Source organism: Pelobates fuscus, chromosome 5, assembly GCF_036172605.1.
Source record: "Pelobates fuscus isolate aPelFus1 chromosome 5, aPelFus1.pri, whole genome shotgun sequence".
In the NCBI taxonomy this organism is placed as follows: domain Eukaryota; kingdom Metazoa; phylum Chordata; class Amphibia; order Anura; family Pelobatidae; genus Pelobates; species Pelobates fuscus.
In genome coordinates, this window is record NC_086321.1 from 27,009,293 (window position 1) to 27,036,648 (window position 27,356).

At 42.0% G+C, this 27,356-nt stretch overlaps 1 protein-coding gene across 1 annotated transcript in view; it reads left to right on the forward strand.

Moving 5' to 3' along the window:
- Positions 1-27,356, forward strand: part of LIX1 (limb and CNS expressed 1) — a 139,407-nt gene that overhangs the window by 91,486 nt on the left and 20,565 nt on the right. The window contains exon 4 of the mRNA XM_063456745.1: positions 13,501-13,596. Within this exon, the coding sequence (XP_063312815.1) occupies positions 13,501-13,596 (96 nt within the window). The remainder of the gene's footprint in view (positions 1-13,500; positions 13,597-27,356) is intronic.

Below are 27,356 nucleotides of genomic sequence, written 5' to 3' on the forward strand. Positions count from 1 at the left end.
TGTAATTCAACAACATCTTCAGGGCCAAACGTTAGCAATCACTGAACCAGACAGGCATAGAAAAGGCAGACAGACAATTAATAGACAGACAGACAGACAGAGAATAGACAGACAGAAAGGCTGGTAAAAGACAGAGAAAAGTCAGATAGAATTGAGCATGATCTATACACCAAAACTACCCCATTAAGCTAAAGTAGTTTTGGTGCCTACAGTGTCCCTTTTAGTTGAAAAATAAATATTCTGGTTTGAGAAGTGACAGTTACCTTGGAAGAGATATTCTGAAGTGAAGTATTTCAATGAACTTTACAAAGGTTTGGAAAGTAGAAGGGGAGGCTTTTGGGGGAGGCAGACTGTTCCATAGGAATGGAGCTGCCTGCCAGAAGTCTTGTAAGCGCAGGTTAGCCGTTTATGTTCGAGCGGCAGACTGGAGAAGGTCACCGGCAGAGCGGAGTACCCAAGAAGGGGAGTACCTAACGTATTAGTAAGAAATATAGTGGGGTTATAGTTGTGGATAGCTTTGGAGGTGAGAGTTAATATTTTAAATTGGATCCTACAGGAAGCGAATGTAACGATTGACAGAGCACTGATGTGTGACAGGAGCGAGGGGAAAAATCAGCCTGGCAGCAGCATTCTTTGTGGACTGTAAAGAAGCCACATGGTTTGAAATAATAGTTCTACACCCAAGTGTCAGAAAATGTTTGGTCAACCCTATTGTGCAGTGTGCTAGGAGTGTCCCTCCATTCCCCATAGTTGTGGTGGCAGAGATAATATATCAGTTTTTGATACCGGAGAAACTGACGGAAGCCAAGCACAGAGAGATGGACACAGGTTTCTTCAGGAAGGAAGAGATTCTTTATTGGATCACCGATCGGGACTCAGAGGGACTAGCGTCACCAAAATACAGCAAAGTCTGAGTACTGAATACATAGAGTACATTCCTTATATAGCACTGTAGCTCCTCCCACAATTAACTACACCCACACATACCCTTAACCTATTTAATGAATAGAGTCTAAACTCATCCATCCGGTCTAACCACGTGGCTCATCTGATACAAAGGAGAGGGACGCGTAATTCCAGTTCTTACATTCCTGCACCTGTCAGTACAGTGATGACAGTATCTTAGCTACGTGTAATTAACTAACTGATACTACAAACACATATACATACATATGCCTTGTGGCAATCTTAGCCTGCTAAACTTGTATTTTACTGGAATTACATCACATTCCCCCCTTTGATGCCTCTGATATTTCACAATTACTTGAGGCATCACTTAACCTTGGTTTGCATATACCTCAGGTTACCATGAACCAGACCAGACTTATCTTATGATGTGAATCTTCAACATTCATCTTCCTGCATTGGTTCTCCCTGATTTAAAGCCTCATATTTATATATGGCCATTATCTGTGCAGCAGCCTTTCTCTCTGCTATATTTTCTATCAGGCTCTGCACAGACCTAACTACTAAAGGAATAAGACACGGTAGGAGTAGACACAACAGTAAAATCAGTAGGACTCCACCTACCACTGCCTTAAGCCCTCCAAACCACTCATACCAGCTACCAAACCAACTACTTGGATTGTACCCTTTCCATACCTGAGTAGGCACATGCGCTAGTTTAACCATATGGCTAGTAAGCTCAGCTATTGCTTGCCCTTCGTCATCTATTTGAAGACAGCAATTGCTTAGGTTAAACTTCCCACATACACCTCCCTCTACTGCCAAAAGGTAATCCAAGGCTAATCTATTTTGGTAGACTGCTGTCCTCATCCTGGTGTTATGCTTCGCTAGAAGATTGAGCGCTTGTGATGTTTCATTAGTGATAATCTCAACCACCGCCTGTAACCTTATAATACGGTTGAGCATATAAATAGGGGTTCTATAACCAAAGGTACCATCCTCAGCCCACGTGGCTGGCCCATAGTAATCTATGATACGCTGGGGAGGCCATTCATTATCTTCCCAGGTGCCTATCTCTATGGGTCCCCTTTTCTTCCTATGATTCACATCATACACTTTAACACCTAAAGTCTCACCTGTTTCAATCGGTAACAAGAAGAAGGATGGTTTGAGCATACCTAACACACATGCCCCTTCCCAGTCCTGTGGCAACTCCGAATAGGCTTTCTTACCACAGATCCAGTACAAATTTGCTGGGGCTCTCCAAGTAGATGTGATGGATAGATCAAACCACACATCCTTTAAATTGGCATATCTAGCAAACGGGTTAGATGGTTCTGAGACATTTGAAGCCGACCACCAAGTTGTATTCTTTGTATCATCATCATAAGCTTTTTGCCCTAGACAAGTTAATTCTCCTACAGAAGTATTATACATTATTCCTTTCCTTGCTATGCAAACATAACCTATGATGGAGGTCTTTAATCTCCACTCAGATTTACCTCTAACACTCATATGATAATCGGCTTGTGTAGATATTAATTGGTCAACTGCCTCAGAACCGGACATTACCTCCTTTGCTTCCCAAGGCCATTGGTCTCCCATGTTAGTACCTCCACACACATAGCAGTTGGTAACATTAAGACTACCGGCAATACTTTCAGCTAAATCGATGAACAGGTTTTTAGCATTATGGGGGATCTTATTATCTATACTCATCTCTTCGTAAAAGGAATGGTATACTTGATGAGTCTGGGAGGATACCGTATCAGTCTCTATCCCTATAAATAATATTGTCCCAGGGTCTAAACCCGTCCCGTATATTTGAAACCCAAATAAATTACCATATTTATCTAAGAACTTGTCGGGGTTATTTATAAGAATATGGACTGGATTGCATTCCATAGACTTACAGTATGGATTGGTAGGCAACTTAGTAACAATCATGTCTTTGTCTACTGTCTGTCCCCAAGTCGCCCACCCCACACAAGACCAATATGGACAAAAGTTATAGTCTTTATTTGGGCATCTAGGACTCACATATTTATTTTTTGCTACTGGGACAAATATATTTATCGTTAGACCCATACGTCCTCTCCCATCTAAGATCCCCACATACATTCCACGGTTTTCTACCACTCGATATCGCTTTACACGCATCAAATAGCAGAACACCCGAAGAATGTACGGATTCTAACACCGTTTTATTAATTAGGGTCCCCTGAGGATCTCCATTCCTGAGAGTCAACCAAATTGTACGAGGTTGATACTCCGGACTGAAGCACTTAGGTTCTCCTACTCCTAAATGGCACACACTATATTCTATATTTAAGTATCTACATCTCGATACATCTCCTTTACACTCGTATTGTGAATGCCAAATTAGGGTTTGGGAAATATGATTACCTGTTCTCGTAGTCTTAATGCATACCTCACAGCTAGGAGTGTCGGTACCTCTACCTTCCTGAATATAAAAACACATATAAATAAACACTATCAAAAGCACATCTTTCGCCGTCATCCTCAGTCTTCGTCCGTGCGATGGAACCTCAGCTTCCAGGATGTGAGGGCTGCAGGGAATGGAGTTCTGCTCGTCTTCACAGGTGTCCCTTCGAGACTTTCCTGGCTTATACACTATGTGATGGTAAGCGGACAGGCTTTATTATGGCCTTCTCACTCACACCTGTAACAATAAAATTTGTAATCCACAATAATTCCTCGTTACTCCGACTGAGTAGTACGTTTTAACCGGATCTTGCAGGGATTCTCTGGATCTGCTGTAACTTGCCAAGAATCGACTGCTGCTGGTTTAACCCTGGAGTGATGTATCCACGGAGTCACTTCTGCTACTTTTATCGCTGTAGGGGTAGACAAAAGAACAACATAAGGACCTCTCCACTTGGGCCCTAACGGTACATTATTCCACTCTTTAATCCACACTTGATCTCCTGGATGATAACTATGAACAGGGGGATAAATATTCACAGGTAATCTATCTTGTACCCATTTCTGTACCTCCTCCATAGTCTTACCCAACTCTACAACCTGCTGCCGGGTAATTCCTTCTCCCAACTGACTCAAGTCCCCCCTTAAGTTACCAAGTACGGGAGGTGGTCGCCCATACATGATTTCAAAAGGAGAGAGGCCCATCCTTCTGGTAGGGGTACTGCGGATTCGCAATAAGGCTATAGGTAAGAGAACGTTCCACTTAAGTTGGGTTTCCTGACACATTTTAGCCAACTGGTTCTTTATAGTTCTATTCATTCTCTCTACCTTACCAGAACTCTGGGGTCTATATGCAGTATGAAGCCTCCACTTTATACCAAGCATATGAGTCAGTTGTTGTAGGCACTGGTGAACAAAAGCTGGACCATTGTCCGATCCTATAGAACAGGGTAGTCCATATCGGGGTATTATTTCTCGTAGCAGGAATCTCACAACTTCTCCTGCTTTCTCTGTACGAGTAGGACATGCTTCTACCCAGCCTGAATAGGTGCACACAATTACCAGCAGGTAACGATGTCCACCCGACTTAGGCATCACTGTAAAGTCTATTTGTAGATCGGACATGGGGAGTCCCCCCATAAACTGAACTCCTGGTGGCTTTACTGGTCCTTGTCTTGCATTATTCTTAGCACACGTTACACATCTGCGTACAATGGCCTGAGTCAAGTTGGACAATCTTGGTATGTAGAAATGTTTTCTAAGAGATTCTTCAGTACGGTCTCTCCCAGAATGTGTCCCGTTGTGATAATTTTGGACAATTTCTACCGCTAGCGATGCTGGTATAACTATTCTTCCATCTTCTAGCTGATACCACTTGTTCTCCAGATACTTTCCCGGTTCAGTCTTTAACCACTCCTCTTCTTGAGCTGTATAAACTGGAGTCCATTGGGACAGTGGAGTTGGTATAAGAGCAGCTATATGCCCTACATACTCCTGTCTTCCTGATTCAGCAGCACGCTTAGCTGCACTATCTGCCATCCGATTTCCCTTGGTTACATCACCATCTCCTCTCAGATGCGCTCGACAATGTATGATACCGACTTCTTTCGGCTCCCACACTGCTTCCAATAGTTGTAGGATTTCAGCTGCGTACTTGATTTCTTTGCCTTCTGAATTCAGTAGTCCTCTTTCTTTATACAAAGCTCCGTGGGCATGAGTGGTTAAAAACGCATACTTAGAGTCCGTATAGATATTTACTCTTAAACCTTCAGCCAATTGTAACGCTCGTGTTAGTGCTATTAATTCTGCCTTTTGTGCTGATGTTCCTTTCGCCAATGGCCGAGCTTCTATCACCTTGTCTATGGTTGTTACTGCATATCCTGCATAGCGGATCCCTTCTTTCACATAACTACTGCCGTCTGTATAATATTGAACATCGGGGTTCTGGATGGAAAAATCACGAAGATCTGGTCTACTTGAGAATACTTCATCCATTACTTCCAAACAATCATGTTGACTTTCAGTAGGTTGTGGCAAAAGGGTAGCTGGATTTAAGGTGTTTACAGTCTCTAAATGCACTCTTGGGTTTTCACACAACATTGCTTGATACTTGGTCATACGGCTATTACTAAACCAATGATTTCCTTTGTAATCCAACAACGTCTGTACTGCATGTGGGACTCGTACATAAAGTTCTTGACCCAGAGTGAGTTTATCGGCTTCAGCTACTAGCAGGGCGGCTGCAGCTACGGCTCTTAGACAAGGTGGAAGTCCGCTGGCCACTGCATCCAGTTGCTTAGACATGTAGGCAACAGGTCTTTGCCATGATCCCAAGTACTGTGTCAATACTCCCACAGCCATTCTTCTTTGCTCGTGTACATATAAGTAGAATGGTCGTGTGTGATCAGGTAGACCTAATGCTGGGGCACTCATCAAAGCCTTCTTCACATCTTCAAATGCCGTTTGCTGTTCTTGGGTCCATAAGAAGGGGTCGTGCTCTGTACCTTTGATAGCTGCGTACAGAGGTTTTGCTAGTATCGCATAACTGGGAATCCATATCCTACAGAAGCCTGCTGCCCCCAAGAATTCTCGCACTTGTCTTCTATTCTTGGGTATTGGTATTTGGCAGACAGCTTCTTTTCTCTCTGGCCCCATAATTCTTTGACCTTCAGAGATATGGAATCCTAGATACTTGACAGTTGGCAAACACAACTGAGCCTTCTTTCTAGACACCTTGTATCCTGCCTTCCAGAGAATGTGTAGTAGATCGTGCGTTGCTTGCTGACAGATTTCTTTTGTAACTGCTGCTATCAACAAGTCATCTACATATTGTAACAATACACACTCTCCTGGGATGGACTCGAAATCCAATAGATCTTGACTTAGGGCTGAACCAAATAGGGTAGGTGAATTTTTAAACCCTTGGGGCAGTCTTGTCCAAGTCATTTGGCGTTTTGAGCCCGTTACAGCGTTCTCCCACTGGAAAGCGAAAATACATTGACTTTCTGCGGCAATTCGGAGGCAAAAGAAGGCATCTTTGAGATCTAAGACTGTGAAGTAAGTAGCCCCGCCCGGAATTAAAGCAAGCAGGTTATATGGATTGGGTACAACTGGATGTATACTAACAACCGCATCATTGACTGCTCTTAAGTCCTGCACAGGTCGATACTCATCTGTGCCGGGCTTTTGAACAGGCAGCAATGGGGTGTTCCAGGGGGAAGTACAGAATTTTAGGATACCATACCGTATGAACTTATCCAGATAGGATTGGATGTTCTTCTTAGCCTTCTGCGGAATGTGATATTGTCTTAGGCTCACTGGATAAACCCCATGTTTCAGTTCAATTTTTATTGGTGGAATATTGCGGGCCAGTCCTGGTGGGTTGTTCTCTGCCCAAACTCCTGGTATGTTAAACAATGTCTCATCACTCCTAGGGTTTTGGCTAGTCAACACTGTATAAAGTCGCCACTCTTCTTCCTTTGGTACGGATAAAGTCATAATACCTGAAGGTCCATTAAACTTTAAAGATGTTGTTCCATCTGGTAGGAACGTAATCTGCGCTTGTAATTTGGATAGCATATCACGTCCCAGCAATTGGACTGGACATTCAGGCATATAAAGGAATTGGTGTTTTACTACGTGGCCTCCCAATGTACAGAGTCGACTTTTAAGAACCGGTTTTTCAGCACTTCTTCCAGTTGCTCCTATCACAGTAATAGTCCTTCCAGATGGAGGAGCAACTAGATTAGTCACCACTGAATGTTCAGCACCAGTGTCGATCATGAACGCACTCCTTTTCCCCCCTATTGATACATCGACCATAGGCTCCGCTCGACCAAGGGGGATGGAGCCCGGTCGGTATCAATAGTCCTCCATGACCGTGTCAGCCAATCCTACAAAGTCCCTACCTTCTCTATCGCGAGACCTTTGCGCTGCTGGAATATACCTGTCTTCCCTAACACTTCCTCTGTTCCCATTACTCCCTCTATAACCATTACTCCCTCCGGGACCTCCTCTACCTCTCGCTCTGCCTCTAAAGTTTCCGTAGCCTGCCCTGGGTTGGTCTCTCTCGTACTGCTCTCTTTGCGGACATTCGTTCCTCCAATGCCCTTCTTCCTTGCAATACGCACACTGATCCCTACTCAAAGGCTCCCTACTCCATCTATTATTGCCTCTATCTGGGCCCCGTTTATCTACGCCTGCGATCGCTACCGCTAGCATATCAGCCTTTTTACGCATCTTGCGCTCCTCCTCTTTCTTGCTTTCTGTTTCCCTATTCATATACACCTTATTAGCTACCTCCATTAGTTGGGTGATTGACATACCTGCAAACCCTTCTAACTTTTGTAGCTTGCGCTTAATATCTCCGTAAGCTTGGCTGACAAAGGCGGAGTTCACCATTCGGGAATTGTCTGCGTCTTCCGGATTAAAGGGGGTGTACAAGCGGTACGCCTCCAATAATCGGTCATAAAAGACACTGGGCGCTTCATCGCTTTTCTGGATCACCTCAACTGTCTTTGACATATTAATAGCCTTCTTTCCTCCGGCTTTCATGCCAGCAATTATAGCGTCTCTATAGGCTCTGAGTTGAACCATATCAGCACCATTTACGTTCCAATCGGGATCGGTGTTGGGATAGTGTGTCGCGGCCCATGCTGCTGGATTAGCTTGGTTCAAAGCACGGGCTCTATCTTCTAATGCTTTAATGGCTGCTTGATTTATTCTTGTCCTTTCCTCATTGTTAAATAAAGTCATTAGTAACTGCTGGCAATCAGCCCATGTCGGATTATGCGTCTGTACTATTGAGGTGAACAGATCAGTCATGGCTTGTGGTTTCTCAGTATACGAGGAATTATGGGTCTTCCAGTTTAAAAGGTCGGTAGTGGTGAAAGGGACATATACGAAGACAGGGTCAGCGTGTGCCATTTGACCTGCGGCATCGATATAAGCTGACCCGGGATTTAAGCGAAGAGGCATCTGATAGTGCTTTAATTGTTGGGCACCAGTCAACTGTCGGGTTTGGATGGGGCTACGTAGGGAAGCGTCAGTCATGGGTTCCGGTCGGGGAGATATAGGGTATGGGGATGTGGGAGGTTGGTTTTGGGAAAAGGTAGTGAATAGAACACTTCGGGCCGAGCTAGATGAAGCTTGACCGGAAGTCTGAAGTGGCGCCAAATCAGGATATTCGTTTCTAATGGGGGTGGGTTCTGGTTCCGGAAGGGGAGATTTAGTACGAGGGGGGGTGGATCCTGTACTGGAGGAGGAAGCGGAAGTGGATGAGGGTAATGAGGGAAGGGTTACAGGACTTCCTGTATTTGCGTCACTTCCTCTTACCGGAAAGTAAGGGGGCGGCAAAGGGATCTCGGACTCAGGGGGCGTGTCCAAAATGGGCCTAACACCAGTCCTAGTGGACGAACAAGTCCTAGCTACCATGAGGCGACACTGCTCCTCGTGGCATGTCCGGAGCCATTTTGGCGAGTCATTTACGGCCTGTCTCCAACAATCAATATAAGGAAACTGGCCGTAAAGTTCAGGCCTACCTGATACAGCCACGTGTAAGCGCTGTACCAGAGTTGGATCCAAACTGCCACGTGGCGGCCATGCCGCAACCAAAGTAGGCCACTCCCTAGTGCACAAAGTGACCAAACGTACAGGGGACATCTTAACCCCAAAATCACAAACTTTGAATCCCTTTTTAAAATTCTTAACCATACATCCTAAGGGATCCGGAATCGTTGACTGCGACGCACCCATATTTAACAGTGGAACGTCGTCGACAACGATTACTATACACGCGTACTATTCAACAGTCACACCCGTTTCCTCTGGCAACAGCACCACGTGGTACGGTTACCAAGTGAAACGTACACAATAACAATAAACACTCAGGGAATTCCCGTACACACACAGCTGCTACACCAGTCACTATATAATCAATATTATGCCCTTTGGCGTAACTACACAGTCACCCACGCTATAATTCTCTATATACGAATTACCCGTCTATAACACACCCCAGTAACATCGTCTTTTACAAATAGCGGTTACAGTACGGTTAGCATAGGTCAAAGCACAAGTTAAGGTCACAATACAATTATTAGTGGTTATGGTGTTAAACATGCAATGGACGACAATGATTAGTACTTATTATATAATGTCAGTAAATATACAGGGTTATGGTACCGTGCACTATAATACAGCAACACACTATTAACACTCTCGCTAGACGGCTGAGCTCGCGCTATCTAACAAGATATACACTTTACTAAAACAATCGTTAACACATTTACAATTCCCAACTAAACTATTGGCCAGTACCTTGAATGGACTACCTAAAACTATATACACCCGTTTTGGTTAGCCACACTGCCCAATCACCACATATACATAGCGAGCTAGAGATCCGAATTTACACAGGCGCCTCTTAGTCGCACTATACAACGAGCTAGAGATCCGAATTTACACAGGCGCCTCTTAGTCGTACTATCAAAAGTCTAGTGGGTTCCAAATTTACACGCCTTCCCACTTAGCCCAGATAGGATGAGAACTAGCGAACCGAATTTACACAGGCGCCGCTTAGTCTCCCGGTCCCTCCGACCTAGCGAACGTAATATACACCCTAGAACGCTAGTCTAGACAAGACACCGGTGTCCGGCTAGGGCTATCTTACACCAGGACCCCGCCTGACTAACCAAATCAAACGGTCTGACTAAAGAGCGTTCGATCGAGCGGTGCGCCTTCGCTCCTTCCCTCCGACAGAGGGGGCAGATACAGATTCAAAAACCCCTTTGGGCCTACCGCACAATCGGTATACCCCTAGCGGGTCCTGCCGTCTAAAACAGCAGTTATCTTACCTCCTCGTTCCTGAACCTGAGTTCACACTCATCGACGGGGACACCCCAGCACTTCTTACGTAGAGGCCGATGATCTCCTGGACAACAGACCAGTGGCGCCGAGACGAAGGGAGGTCCACGCAGAAGTTCAGGGGTGCAGCCGTAGAGAACGTGGGCAAAGATAGACCGTCTCACGCCTCTGCCTCTCAGCTACCGTTGAACGATGAGCTTCCCGGCCAATGCACCAAATGATACCGGAGAAACTGACGGAAGCCAAGCACAGAGAGATGGACACAGGTTTCTTCAGGAAGGAAGAGATTCTTTATTGGATCACCGATCGGGACTCAGAGGGACTAGCGTCACCAAAATACAGCAAAGTCTGAGTACTGAATACATAGAGTACATTCCTTATATAGCACTGTAGCTCCTCCCACAATTAACTACACCCACACATACCCTTAACCTATTTAATGAATAGAGTCTAAACTCATCCATCCGGTCTAACCACGTGGCTCATCTGATACAAAGGAGAGGGACGCGTAATTCCAGTTCTTACATTCCTGCACCTGTCAGTACAGTGATGACAGTATCTTAGCTACGTGTAATTAACTAACTGATACTACAAACACATATACATACATATGCCTTGTGGCAATCTTAGCCTGCTAAACTTGTATTTTACTGGAATTACATCACATTTTCTTTATTTCCGTTTACAATATTACAATAAAAAAAAAAAAAACCTGCATAAAACCAAATGCTATTTTCATTCATTAATCCCTGTATGAATTTCCAGTGTGTTTTTATGCTGATGCTTAGGCTGAGAATCATGGGAGTTGTAGTTTAGCAACATCTGGAGGGCCAGACTTTGGGGAAGCCTGAGCTAGACCTTTGTGTGTTAATGAGGCTAACATATAGCATAACCCTCATGTTTGAATATCTGCCTATAGTCAGTGGTTTCACAATGATAAGACGTGCTGAAATGATTCTTTAGAAAAGTTTCACACGTACAGAATACAGACTGAAATGGTGCAGTGGTTCACACACTCCTGACAGTGTTTTCTTAAGGCCGCGTTACAAAATTTATAACCTCTGAATCCAGCAACATTAACAGAGGGCCTCTGAAATATTTATGCTGGCTTTATAAATATCCCAGAGGAAACTTGCGCCCACAAGTCTACAAAGTGTATTCTCTTTAACCAAAGAAATCTCCTCTATAAAAAAGATTAATTGCTTGAAATCACCAACTAATATCAAGCAAGGATAAATCAATATGGAAATAAAATACCTTGTGGCTCTAACGTTCTATTTAGTCAATTATTTGATTTCCACAAAGTTTTCCTGATGTGAACTGGTGGAGACTATGGTAGCATAATTAGTCTTCCATAGTACAGGTATTTGATATACTATGTTAATTAAAGGAACACTATAGGGTCAGGAACACAAACGTATTCCGGACCTTATTGTGTAAAAAAAACACCTTCCCTGTTATTACATCATAGACAGGTCTTGTAAGATGTGTATGAAATGGATAAATTGCACAATTCTACAGCTGAGAAAATGATTTCTGTATCAGTCACAGAGGAGAAGATAAGCTTGTTTTACATATACTCCTTTATTAAGATTGGTGTTTGAATTAGCGTAAATAATTTGTTTTATTCCTTTAATAAGTTCTGTCTTTCTCTAATAAAGAATCATGCTATTTTAAGACCAATTTATTACTATTAGTATTTTAAAAACATATATATCTGCTAAATTGCGTTTTTTTTGGTTGTTAATATAATTTGTTGGGGAACCAAGGCACCCCCGTTTTAAATTGTTTATTGTTTGGTGGCATCTTTTGACGTTATAGTCTAGCATGGGTGGTTAAGTGACATTTTCTAATCACTATTTTCAGTCTAGTGCGGGCAAATAGTGATTTTTTTAAACCTTTACACACCCGTAATCAAGCAGCGAGGATGCTCGGAGAAGTATGTTTTCTTGACACCAACACTAACACATAACAAACTAACAAAAATATTCTGAACCCAGTTATTTTCTGTCATAAATTATATATTGTTTTACAAATATTACATTACAAGCATATTTATTTCTGTGAAGATACATTTGGACAAATTAACATTTGCTGCATATATTGTGAAGTTACTTATACACAGTAGCGCCACCAACACCTTCCTTTATTTTCACAGTAGCAAGGAAGGTAAAAGAGAGACACTGCCCTACGTATCTTTATGTGTTCAATGCCACTGTCCCCAGATCTTAATATTCATTCTTCAACATTTCCAAATTGATACTATCCAATGATTAATAAGGTGGATCCCATAATTCTCAAACATCCTTACCATAGAGTTTACTGCGTGGTAGAGAGTATACTAACCTTCAAAATCCAATCTTGGTCCACAGGTCTAAAGTTGTATAGACAGAACCATTGCAGGGTGGGGGGAGAGAGAAGTGCAGAAGCCCCAGATGTGGGCTCCTTTAGCCCAGGATCATTAAAGGTGGTGAATGGGCAGGAAGATATAATTTATTTTTCTTTTAATTATACCTTCTTTTAAAGTGGAACCATGGCTACGAAACAGCCTGTAAAACAATAATTTATATACATGCATTTACTTTAAATAAGTATAAAACTACTACACATATTTTTTGTTTATTTTCTTTTAATTTCTCCATATATTTTATATAAATATTCTTTAATGTCCAGCTTTATAAATTATTCTGCAATATGAACAAATGAACTTATCTACTTGAGTTAGTTTGCGGTTAAAGCAACTGATCTCAAAAGGCTTTAGGGAAGGTAGGTAGGTAGGTCTGGAGTCCTTTTTTAAATATATCCCATGAAGAGGCCTCTTTGAACGTGATGAGGAGAGAGTTCCACGGTGATCGAGCAATGTGTATAGACACTTACTTACAGCATTTTCAGGAACTCTGGGTACATTTAGTTTGAGAACACTTTCTGATCTACAAAGCCATTTTTTTCATTTTATGCACCATTTGCTTATGAACCATTGCTGAGAAAGGCAGGTGCGTGGTTATGTGACATGCCCCTTCCTGGCTCGTCTACGATCTTGCTACAGTATTTTACACCAGCTAATGGCAATATGGCTATTCTTCTGGAAGCATTATGAGTGCCGGAAGATACTCTGTGGGTATCAAGTGCTAGATCCTCGCTATGTTCTTTATGTGAAAATTAAGCCAGGCTTTAACCGTTCCTTATGAAATCTATTCTTTAACACATTTTGTATCAGATTGCGCTATCTCACACCTTCCTTGATGGTGTAATTATTAATTCATTGACATTTTCTTTACTTTGCAGGGAAATGCTAATGATGCTGATGACCCAAGTACCAGTATTGGAGCCTACCATTATATGTTGGAGAATAACATTGGAAAAACAATGTTAGAATTTCAGGTACGTAGAGTGATCCATTTTATTTCTCTCCAGTAAGATCCCTCCATTATCTGTAGAGCAGTTATACTCTTCTCTCTGATTCTTACAGTTAAATAAATAAAAAATAGTTTTATGAGCGCAATCCAGCAATGTCTCGCTAATTAACCTTTTTGTTTTCTACTGTATTTTGTTTTTGTTTTTTAAAGGGAGCTATCACCAGGTTTTTCAATAATATTATTGCTTATTCCTATATTTAGCATAGACATATTTGGGAGGTGTGAAAAATATTTTTAAATGTATAATCCACACCTCTTTATCCTACAGCTTGGTGTCTCCATTTTTGCTCCCCGTCAATCATTTTTATAAGTTCTGTTCTTTGCACCTGGCAATCAGCACAGAGAAAACATACAGTGAATCGGTGAAATTACATGTTTTTATTTCCCCTCTTCGTGTGCAGTGTTTGCCTTGGCTTTCTCTTGTCTGAACTGAATTAGGATGTCATTTGCTATATCTTTAATATAAATATATAAAAGAAAAAAAAATGAACACACGTGATTTTTAATTTGTTTATCTAATTGTGTAAATTCCAAATGTGACAGTATCCTTGTAACATTGTTATTTTTGAGCAAAACACAGTTATTGCTAATTATTACCTAAAACAATCTGGGGGGGATAATGGGGGTGATGATGAGTCTCTGTATATGAAACGGACTTAAAAAAGGAAGTTGGTGCCAGCCAAGGCCACCACACAAGACCATGTGTCCCTGATTGACCTGAACTGTTTCGTGAATGTTAAAATATTGGAATTCAAGGCTACAGTCTGAACATGCCCAGGATGATACGTTACTAGAACATTAGATTATATGGTCGAGACCTTGTGACGACCATCTTACCAGTAGTATACGCTCCCCTTTTCTTTGAGAGTTCTAAAACCACAATGAAACCAAAGACGTTCGATTCGGAAGTGCAATCAATATTTATATTTTTCTTTACATTTGGGAAATTTAAGGAGCCAAAAGAATAGTCATGAATTTAATATAACAAATTGAATTTAGAAGAAAGGTTTTGCTGTGCTCTCTGTCCCAATACTAAAACATTTCTCCAAGCACCACATAAAAGCTCTGAAAGGGGTGCCAGCACATAGCACAGGCACCAGATGACTGTAAATGGGAACAAAGCTGTATCCAAAAAAATGTACTGGCTAATTATCAGAGCAGTTTAAGTAAACATTTCCATCTCCCTGGCCCGGCTTCTTTAGGGTGTGATAAGTGTATCCCTGTTGGGCTCATTAATGGAAATGCATTTACACCAGGAGATCTGAAGATGTTCATGAATAAAACAGATCAAGGAAAAAACACTAATGTATACAAAATTACCTTAAGAATTTTCGTGCAGGAAATTAGTTATTTCCTTAGCTCAATATTTTCAGAGGTGCAAATTCGTAACGTTAGCAAAAAAAAAAAAAAAAAACACTAAAGAAAATGCTTTCAAAATTGATCTTTAGGGACATTTAAAAAAATAAAAGCAGAGGCATAGTTATGATAACGTATCCACATCTATGTCAATAGGAAAATGTGTATTTTCATTTAACATGTAAAGTGTCAATCAAGCACTAGTTGATTTTGAATCATTAAAAATAAATTTGAGTTAAAACAAGTAAAATGTTCAAAAATATTTTATCCACAACAGACAGAGAGATGTATCTTTAAAAAAAAAAAAATAATAATAATAGTTTGTTTATAATTTGTTGCAGTGTAAAATGCATTTTTTTTTTCATATTTAAGACTTTCAAATATTTGATAATTTCGCAAGGAATAGTTAGCTCCTCTGCTTTGTGGGAGCACTTGTCATCGTTGGATTCCGTTGACGTAAAATTTATCCACATGCTCACTTACATAGGGGATTGGTGTTTATATCCCCACAGAAGTCACACAAGTGTGAATTTCTAATTTTAGGCCAAGTCAGATATGTTTTCCGTTTGGCAATTTTGGCTTCGAATTTGAAATTCACGTTAAATTCACATTTTTGTCAATAGCCTGTATGTGTTGGTATATTGGCTACAGGCCTTGATACATTGTCAGCAGTGGCCAAACAGTTTTCTTGCAATAGAGACACATTTGAAAACATTTTCCTTACACAATTAATATGTGTCTACAATCAGCTCTACATTCAGGCAGCGGGATCCAGCTGCAGAGACCACAGGGAGGCAAAACAGCGGCAGGCACCTCATGTTACAGCAGTGCCTGCCGCCATTTTGTTTTTTACTAGAGAATATGTCTGTATGCTTTTTTCCCTATGTACGGGATCGTACACATATTGTGGCGTAAGTGATGCCATATAGACATTTTCCTATTCATTAATGCAAGAAAAGTAGGGGACGAGTGAAATGTCACCAGCCCCCAGTGATTGTCAGTGAATGAAAGCTGACCTTGAGACACCAGTAAAAAACAATAAAATATATCAAGCAAAAAAACACTAAGCTGCAGATGCAGACAGCCAATTGGCAGGTACAAAATTCCATCACAGCTGCAAAGCAAAGAGTATATATTATCATTTGTTACAGCTTTATGGTGATTGGCTGGGTTATTTCGGACAATTGCATGATATAAGGTTAACGCTGTTACAGCAGTTTAAAAATAATAGTCTTTAAAGCGGTACTGTCATGCTGAACTTACCTTTCCTCAATCGCTTCCGCTTCTCTTCCTCTCTCAGGATCTATTCTTCATTCCTTCCTTTCTATAATTCTAAACCGTGCATCTTGCAGCCGCTTAGTAGATAGCTTCCTAATTCCCACGGTATCAGGGAGCTATCTACTAAAAGGCTGATAGACCAAGACAAAAAATTACTTAGTATTAGTAATTAATCTGCCCCTACTCGCTATAACGCGAGAAGGGGCATGTCTACTAAACAGTGCAGGTAAGGATTTACCTGTCAGAACACTCTGATTGGTTGACTTAAACCAACCAATCAAAGTGCTCTGAGTCAAAATGCAGGGCAGGGGAAGGCTTTATAAGCCTTTACAAGAAAACTGGTAAGCCACTACTGGCAATGCATCAAGGCTCAGTCTGTGCGGTGCCCTCCTGGGTGAAGATGGATTCTTTTTTTTTTAGCGTCTGGATTTATTAAAAAAAAAATTGCGTGTTTTTTCTTTTGCGCTCGGGTTTTTATTTTATTTTATTTTATAAGTTAGATGGAAATTATGGATTTTTATTTGGCCTTTTTTGTGGCTGAGAAAAAAGAAGGTTTTAGAAAAAGAAGACATCTAATGGTAAGTATATAGCTATTTTTATGGTGAGGGGGTAGGTAGGGTTTTATTTTATTGGGGCAGTGGGGTAACTAGGGGCATGGGTCATCCCCACCGACCCATGTACAAACCCATACAATCTAAGGATAGGAAAGATCCTTCGCAATTTCTGCCTGCTATCACACTCTCAACAAAACTTCTGTTTTAATTTTCAGAAGAATGATTTGAGGCTGCAGCATACAACCCCTTTGTCATCTCTCCCATAGTAAGAGTCTTTTGCCCCCATGCCCCACTTGTTAGCCCCCTCATGGGACAAGGCTAAGCAAGTCCTCTGCCCAGTTTCCCTCAGCATAGAAACATTTGTCCTTTAAAATAAAAAGCACAAATGGTTCGTTATATTTGAACACAGTGCAAAAATGCCAAATAATTGCTTGGCTGGTGAATGTACATAGAAAATGCAGGTTACATATGTTTACTTTTTCTGAATGCATTATTACAGCTTTATTATCATTTATTATATACTTGCTCTGTAATAAAAGATGCATTTTGCACAGTGTTTGTAGTCTCGGCTATAAACGTGACGCTTCCTTCCACAATCGCAGGCCACCCACACATTCAATATTTTTTTTAATGTTCCTTGTAACCACAAATTAAGCAGGGTTACTAGGCACATCTGAAACTGATAGTGTTATATATTTTCTGGACTGGATTCCAATCTTCAGCATTTGCCGTATGTCATTTTAGTGTACTGTGAACATTCCATATATAATGTGTATTTCTTATCTGAAAACAGTCAGTATATCAAAATAGTTGTAGCAGGCTTAAGCCACACCAATTAATCAACTAGGTCTTTCAAAATAAAGTGTATGCTAGTTACAAGTATTGTAATGCATGTTATATACCCATTTACTAAACAATATTGCAAAACTCGGACTACAATATTCGGGATGGAAAAATAGCATAGTTAGAAAAATATTTGAAAATCAGTCATTTATGCCTAAATGTTTGTCATTTGTATTTTAGCAGGTCATATTTCTGAATTTAGCGAATAAACCCCAATATCTATAAATAGTTTCAAAATTACAACAATTACATTAATAATAAACAGGTTAGCTAACAAACTGTAATTTTCACTAATTCTAGAACTTAGACAATTTTCATAATTACGAAAAACAAACAAATGAATGGGAAATAGAATTAACAACAACAACAACAACAACAACAACAAACGGACTTCCTTCTCATCATGCAGAATGTTCTCATGCCAAGATAGGGGATTGATTTCAGGAAAAGTCTGTGGCTGGTTTTAGAAAGCGTGTTCCGTCTATTTGTATTTTGTGGTTAGAATAAATCCTTGCAAGAGGAAAGACTTTCGCTTGAAGAATGTCTGAAATAAAACGCGTTGGCATTTTTCATCCTTGTTTTGTTGGATTAACTGTAAAAAACTAAATTAGGTTTTACCAGTCAGGTTTAGGAATATTGGAAAGTGGTAAACGGATCATAAATCAAATGGTCTCAACTGAATTGGGCTGCAAAAAATACATTTAAAACCTCACATTATTATGTGGATACATAGGTATTTTATTACTCTATTTACTGCATAAATGTATGTATATATGTATATTTATATATGAATTTATTTTCCCCTTAACTTCCTACATGAACAAGTTATGTTTATACGCATGCACACACACACTTACAATATGTCAACAGGACTCAGATGCCTTTGAGACCATGCTGCAGGGATATAGGCTGGTAAGATTGTTTAGGAATAGGGCTGGCAAGGTTTAGAGCTAGCGAGGGTTAGAATTAGCTAGAGTTACTCTGGGTTAAAGGGAGATCCATCGAAGTGGTCTGTGTGCAGTGTCCCTGTCATTTTAATCCCACAATGTAAAATATTGATTTTTTATTTTTTATTTTAGAAACAACAAAGTTTACATGTAATAGTAGTTTGGGGTTAGCAGGTATTACCTAGAATAAGACTTAGCTAGGGTTAGTAATATTGGTAAAGTTTGATGATGGTCAGTTTGGGGACACAGATAGTCACTTCATCAAATATTATCTCTGGGAAGCAAGCAAAGAGACATGTCTAAGTTAGGGCATGTCTGGAATTTAACCCTGTATGTTCCTAAAAAAAAACAACCCATCAAAGGCATATCAGTGGGGTATTGCTGTACTCAGGAGATTTAGCAGAATACACGTATTTGAAGGAATAAAGGTCTTGTGAAATTCAAGTTCAGTGTGATAACAAAGTCTATTGCTAAATTGGCAAATATTGTTGTGATACCGGAGAAACTGACGGAAGCCAAGCACAGAGAGATGGACACAGGTTTCTTCAGGAAGGAAGAGATTCTTTATTGGATCACCGATCGGGACTCAGAGGGACTAGCGTCACCAAAATACAGCAAAGTCTGAGTACTGAATACATAGAGTACATTCCTTATATAGCACTGTAGCTCCTCCCACAATTAACTACACCCACACATACCCTTAACCTATTTAATAAATAGAGTCTAAACTCATCCATCCGGTCTAACCACGTGGCTCATCTGATACAAAGGAGAGGGACGCGTAATTCCAGTTCTTACATTCCTGCACCTGGTCAGTACAGTGATAACAGTATCTTAGCTACGTGTAATTAACTAACTGATACTACAAACACATATACATACATATGCCTTGTGGCAATCTTAGCCTGCTAAACTTGTATTTTACTGGAATTACATCACATTCCCCCCTTTGATGCCTCTGATATTTCACAATTACTTGAGGCATCACTTAACCTTGGTTTGCATATACCTCAGGTTACCATGAACCAGACCAGACTTATCTTATGATGTGAATCTTTTAACACTCATCTTCCTGCATTGGTTCTCCTTGATCTAGAGCCTTATACTTATATATCGCCATTATCTGTGCAGCAGCCTTCCTCTCTGCTATACTTCCTATCAGGCTTTGCACAGACCTAACTACTAAGGGTATAAGACACGGTAGGAGTAGACACAACAGTAAAATCAGTAGGACTCCACCTACCACTGCCTTAAGCCCTCCAAACCACTCATACCAGTTACCAAACCAACTACTTGGATTGTACCCTTTCCATACCTGAGTAGGCACATGCGCTAGTTTAACCATATGGCTAGTAAGCTCAGCTATTGCTTGCCCTTCGTCATCTATTTGAAGACAGCAATTGCTCAGGTTAAACTTCCCACATACACCTCCCTCTACTGCCAAAAGGTAATCCAAGGCTAATCTATTTTGGTACACTGCTGTCCTCATCCTGGTATTATGCTTCGCTAGAAGATTGAGTGCTTGTGAGGTCTCATTAGTAATAATCTCAACCACCGCCTGTAATCTTATAATACGGTTGAGCATATAAATTGGGGTTCTATAACCAAAGGTACCATCTTCTGCCCACGTGGCTGGCCCATAATAATCTATGATACGCTGGGGAGGCCATTCATTATCTTCCCAGGTGCCTATCTCTAAGGGTCCCCTTTTCTTCCTATGATTCACATCATACACTTTAACACCTAAAGTCTCACCTGTTTCAATCGGTAACAAGAAGAAGGATGGTTTGAGCATACCCAACACACATGCCCCTTCCCAGTCCTGTGGCAACTCCGAATAGGCTTTCTTACCACAGATCCAGTACAAATTTGCTGGGGCTCTCCAGGTAGATGTGATGGATAAATCAAACCACACATCCTTTAAACTGGCATATCTAGCAAACGGGTTAGATGGTTCTGAGACATTTGAAGCCGACCACCAAGTTGTATTTTTAGTATCATCATCATAAGCTTTTTGCCCTAGACAAGTTAATTCTCCTACAGAAGTATTATACATTATTCCTTTCCTTGCTATGCAAACATAACCTATGATGGAGGTCTTTAATCTCCACTCAGATTTACCTCTAACACTCAAATGATAATCGGCTTGTGTAGATATTAGTTGGTCAACTGCCTCAGAACCGGACATTACCTCCTTTGCTTCCCAAGGCCATTGGTCTCCCATGTTAGTACCTCCACACACATAGCAGTTGGTAACATTAAGACTACCGGCAATACTTTCAGCTAGGTCAATGAACAGGTTTTTAGCGTTATGGGGGATCTTATTATCTATACTCATCTCTTCATAAAAGGAATGGTATACTTGATGAGTCTGGGAGGATACCGTATCAGTCTCTATTCCTATAAACAATAATGTCCCAGGATCTAAACCCGTCCCGTATATCTGAAACCCAAATAAATTTCCATACTTATCTAGGAACTTGTCGGGGTTATTAATAAGTATATGGACTGGGTTGCATTCCATAGACTTACAATAAGGGCTAGTCGGCAACTTAGTCACTATCATGTCTTTATCTACTGTCTGTCCCCAAGTCGCCCACCCCACACAAGACCAATATGGACAAAAGTTATAGTCTTTATTTGGGCATCTAGGACTCACATATTTATTTTTACTACTGGGACAAATATATTTATCATTAGACCCATACGTCCTCTCCCATCTAAGATCCCCACATACATTCCACGGTTTTCTACCACTTGATATCGCCTTACATGCATCAAATAGCAGAACACCCGAAGAATGTACGGATTCTAACACCGTCTTATTAATTAGGGTCCCCTGAGGATCTCCATTCCTGAGAGTCAACCAAATTGTACGAGGTTGATACTCTGGACTGAAGCACTTAGGTTCTCCTACTCCTAAATGGCACACACTATAGTCTATATTTAGGTATCTACATCTTGATACCTCTCCTTTACATTCGTATTGTGAATGCCAAATTAGGGTTTGGGAAATATGGTTACCTGTTCTCGTAGTCTTAATGCATACCTCACAGCTAGGATAGTCGGTACCTCTACCTTCCTGAATATAAAAACACATATAAATAAACACAATCAAAAGCACATCTTTCGCCGTCATCCTCAGTCTTCGTCCGTGCGATGGAACCTCAGCTTCCAGGATGTGAGGGCTGCAGGGAATGGAGTTCTGCTCGTCTTCACAGGTGTCCCTTCGAGACTTTCCTGGCTTATACACTATGTGATGGTAAGCGGACAGGCTTTATTATGGCCTTCTCACTCACACCTGTAACAATAAAATTTGTAATCCACAATAATTCCTCGTTACTCCGACTGAGTAGTGCGTTTCAACCGGATCTTGCAGGGATTCTCTGGATCTGCTGTAATTTGCCAAGAATCGACTGCTGCTGGTTTAACCCTGGAGTGATGTATCCACGGAGTTACTTCGGCTACTTTTATCGCTGTAGGGGTAGACAAAAGAACAACCATAAGGACCTCTCCACTTGGGCCCTAACGGTACATTATTCCACTCTTTAATCCACACTTGATCTCCTGGATGATAACTATGAACAGGGGGATAAATATTCACAGGTAATCTATCTTGTACCCATTTCTGTACCTCCTCCATAGTCTTACCCAACTCTACAACCTGCTGCCGGGTAATTCCTTCTCCCAACTGACTCAAGTCCCCCCTTAAGTTACCAAGTACGGGAGGTGGTCGCCCATACATGATTTCAAAAGGAGAGAGGCCCATCCTTCTGGTAGGGGTACTGCGGATTCGCAATAAAGCTATGGGTAAGAGAACGTTCCACTTAAGTTGGGTTTCCTGACACATTTTAGCCAACTGGTTCTTTATAGTTCTATTCATTCTCTCTACCTTACCAGAACTCTGGGGTCTATATGCAGTATGAAGCCTCCACTTTATACCAAGCATATGAGTCAGTTGTTGTAGGCACTGATGAACAAAAGCTGGACCATTGTCCGATCCTATAGAACAGGGTAGTCCATATCGGGGTATTATTTCTCGTAGCAGGAATCTTACAACTTCTCCTGCTTTCTCTGTACGAGTAGGACATGCTTCTACCCAGCCTGAATAGGTGCACACAATTACCAACAGGTAACGATGTCCACCCGATTTAGGCATTACTGTAAAGTCTATTTGTAGATCGGACATGGGGAGTCCCCCCATAAACTGGACTCCTGGTGGCTTTACTGGTCCTTGTCTTGCATTATTCTTAGCACACGTTACACATCTACGTACAATGGCCTGAGTCAAGTTGGACAATCTTGGTATGTAGAAATGTTTCCTGAGAGATTCTTCAGTACTGTCTCTCCCAGAATGTGTCCCGTTGTGATAATTTTGGACAATTTCTACCGCTAGTGATGCTGGTATGACTATTCTTCCATCTTCTAGCTGATACCACTTGTTCTCCAAATACTTTCCCGGTTCAGTCTTTAACCACTCCTCTTCTTGAGCTGTATAAACTGGAGTCCATTGGGACAGTGGAGTTGGTATAAGAGCAGCTATATGCCCCACATACTCCTGTCTTCCTGATTCAGCAGCACGCTTAGCTGCACTATCTGCCATCCGATTTCCCTTGGTTACATCACCATCTCCTCTCAGATGCGCTCGACAATGTATGATACCGACTTCTTTCGGCTCCCACACTGCTTCCAATAGTTGTAGGATTTCAGCTGCGTACTTGATTTCTTTGCCTTCTGAATTCAGTAGTCCTCTTTCTTTATACAAAGCTCCGTGGGCATGAGTGGTTAAAAACGCATACTTAGAGTCCGTATAGATATTTACTCTTAAACCTTCAGCCAATTGTAACGCTCGTGTTAGTGCTATTAATTCTGCCTTTTGTGCTGATGTTCCTTTCGCCAGTGGCCGAGCTTCTATCACCTTGTCTATTGTTGTCACTGCATATCCTGCATAGCGGATCCCTTCTTTCACATAACTACTGCCGTCGGTGTAATATTGAACATCGGGGTTCTGGATGGGAAAATCACGAAGATCTGGTCTACTTGAAAATACTTCATCCATTACTTCCAAACAATCATGTTGACTTTCAGTAGGTTGCGGCAAAAGGGTAGCTGGATTTAAGGTGTTTACAGTCTCTAAATGCACTCTTGGGTTTTCACACAACATTGCTTGATACTTGGTCATACGGCTGTTACTAAACCAATGATTTCCTTTGTAATCCAACAACGTCTGTACTGCATGTGGGACTCGTACATAAAGTTCTTGACCCAGAGTGAGTTTATCGGCTTCAGCTACTAGCAGGGCGGCTGCAGCTACGGCTCTTAGACAAGGTGGAAGTCCGCTGGCCACTGCATCCAGTTGCTTAGACATGTAGGCAACAGGTCTTTGCCATGATCCCAAGTACTGTGTCAATACTCCCACAGCCATTCTTCTTTGCTCGTGTACATATAAGTAGAATGGTCGTGTGTGATCAGGTAGACCTAATGCTGGGGCACTCATCAAAGCCTTCTTCACATCTTCAAATGCCGTTTGCTGTTCTTGGGTCCATAAGAAGGGGTCGTGCTCTGTACCTTTGATGGCTGCGTACAGAGGTTTTGCCAGTATCGCATAGCTGGGAATCCATATCCTACAGAAGCCTGCTGCCCCCAAGAATTCTCGCACTTGTCTTCTATTCTTGGGTATTGGTATTTGGCAGACAGCTTCTTTTCTCTCTGGCCCCATAATCCTTTGACCTTCAGAGATATGGAATCCCAGATACTTGACAGTTGGCAAACACAACTGAGCCTTCTTCCTGGACACCTTGTATCCTGCCTTCCAGAGAATATGTAGTAGATCGTGCGTTGCTTGCTGACATTTTTCTTTTGTAACTGCTGCTATCAACAAGTCATCTACATATTGTAACAATACACATTCTCCTGGGATAGACTCGAAATCCAGTAGATCTTGACTTAGAGCTGAACCAAATAGGGTAGGTGAATTTTTAAACCCTTGGGGCAGTCTTGTCCAAGTCATTTGGCGTTTTGAGCCCGTTACAGCGTTCTCCCATTGGAAAGCGAAAATACATTGGCTTTCTGCGGCAATTCGGAGGCAAAAGAAGGCATCTTTGAGATCTAAGACTGTGAAGTAAGTAGCCCCGCCCGGAATTAAAGCAAGCAGGTTATATGGATTGGGTACAACTGGATGTATGCTAACAACCGCATCATTGACTGCTCTTAAGTCCTGTACAGGTCGATACTCATCTGTACCGGGCTTTTGAACAGGCAGCAATGGGGTGTTCCAGGGGGAAGTACAGAATTTTAGGATACCATACCGTATGAACTTATCCAGATAGGATTGGATGTTCTTCTTAGCCTTCTGCGGAATGTGATATTGTCTTAGGCTCACTGGATAAACCCCATGTTTCAGTTCAATTTTTATTGGTGGAATATTGCGGGCCAGTCCTGGTGGGTTGTTCTCTGCCCAAACTCCTGGTATGTTAAACAATGTCTCATCACTCCTAGGGTTTTGGCTAGTCAACACTGTATAAAGTCGCCACTCTTCTTCCTTTGGTACGGATAAAGTCATAATACCTGAAGGTCCATTAAACTTTAAGGATGTTGTTCCATTTGGTAGGAACGTAATCTGCGCTTGTAATTTTGATAGCATATCACGTCCCAGCAATTGGACTGGACATTCAGGCATATAAAGGAATTGGTGTTTTACTACGTGGCCTCCCAATGTACAGAGTCGACTTTTAAGAACCGGTTTTTCAGCACTTCTTCCAGTTGCTCCTATCACAGTAATAGTCCTTCCAGATGGAGGAGCAACTAGATTAGTCACCACTGAATGTTCAGCACCAGTGTCGATCATGAACGCACTCCTTTTCCCCCCTATTGATACATCGACCATAGGCTCCGCTCGACCAAGGGGGATGGAGCCCGGTCGGTATCAATAGTCCTCCATGACAGTGTCAGCCAATCCTACAAAGTCCCTACCTTCTCTATCGCGGGACCTTTGCGCTGCTGGAATATACCTGTCTTCCCTAACACTTCCTCTGTTCCCATTACTCCCTCTATAACCATTACTCCCTCCGGGGCCTCCTCTACCTCTCGCTCTACCTCTAAAGTTTCCGTAGCCTGCCCTGGGTTGGTCTCTCTCGTACTGCTCTCTTTGCGGACATTCGTTCCTCCAATGCCCTTCTTCCTTGCAATACGCGCATTGATCCCTACTCAAAGGCTCCCTACTCCATCTATTATTGCCTCTATCTGGGCCCCGTTTATCTACGCCTGCGATCGCTACCGCTAGCATATCAGCCTTTTTACGCATCTTGCGCTCTTCCTCTTTCTTACTTTCTGTATCCCTGTTCATATAGACCTTATTTGCTACCTCCATTAGTTGGGTGATGGACATACCTGCAAACCCTTCTAACTTTTGTAGCTTGCGCTTAATATCTCCGTATGCTTGGCTGACAAAGGCGGAGTTAACCATTCGGGAATTGTCTGCGTCTTCCGGATTAAAGGGGGTATACAAGCGGTATGCCTCCAATAATCGGTCATAAAAGACACTGGGCGCTTCATCGCTTTTCTGGATCACCTCAACTGTCTTCGACATGTTAATGGCTTTCTTTCCTCCGGCTTTCATGCCAGCAATTATAGCGTCTCTATAGGCTCTGAGTTGAACCATATCAGCACCATTTACGTTCCAATCGGGATCGGTGTTGGGATAGTGTGTCGCGGCCCATGCTGCTGGATTGGCTTGGTTCAAAGCACGGGCTCTATCCTCTAATGCTTTAATGGCTGCTTGATTTATTCTTGTCCTTTCCTCATTGTTAAATAAAGTCATTAGTAACTGCTGGCAATCAGCCCATGTCGGATTATGCGTCTGTACTATTGAGGTGAACAGATCAGTCATAGCTTGTGGTTTCTCAGTATACGAGGAATTATGGGTCTTCCAGTTTAAAAGATCGGTTGTGGTAAATGGGACATATACGAAGACTGGGTCAGCGTGTGCCATTTGACCTGCGGCATCGATATAAGCTGACCCGGGATTCAGACGAAGAGGCATCTGATAGTGCTTTAATTGTTGGGCACCAGTCAACTGTCGGGTTTGGATGGGGCTACGTAAAGAGGCGTCAGTCATGGGTTCCGGTCGGGGAGAGATAGGGTATGGGGATGTGGGAGGTCGGTTTTGGGAAAAGGTCGTAAATAAAACACTTCGAGCCGAGCTAGATGAAGCTTGACCGGAAGTCTGAAGTGGCGCCAAATCAGGATATTCGTTTCTAATGGGGGTGGATTCTGGTTCCGGAAGGGGAGATTTAGTACGAGGGGGGGTGGATCCTGTACTGGAGGAGGAAGCGGAAGTGGATGAGGGTAATGAGGGGAGGGGTGCAGGACTTCCTGCGTTTGCGTCACTTCTTCTTAACGGAAAGTAAGGGGGCGGCAAAGGGATCTCGGACTCAGGGGGCGTGTCCAAAATGGGCCTAACACCAGTCCTAGTGGACGAACAAGTCCTAGCTACCATGAGGCGACACTGCTCCTCGTGGCATGTCTGGAGCCATTTTGGCGAGTCATTTACGGCCTGTCTCCAACAGTCAATATAAGGAAACTGGCCGTAAAGTTCAGGCCTACCTGATACAGCCACGTGTAAGCGCTGTACCAGAGTTAGATCCAAACTGCCACGTGGCGGCCATGCCGCAACCAAAGTAGGCCACTCCCTAGTACACAAAGTGACCAAACGTACAGGAGACATCTTTACCCCAAAATCACAAACT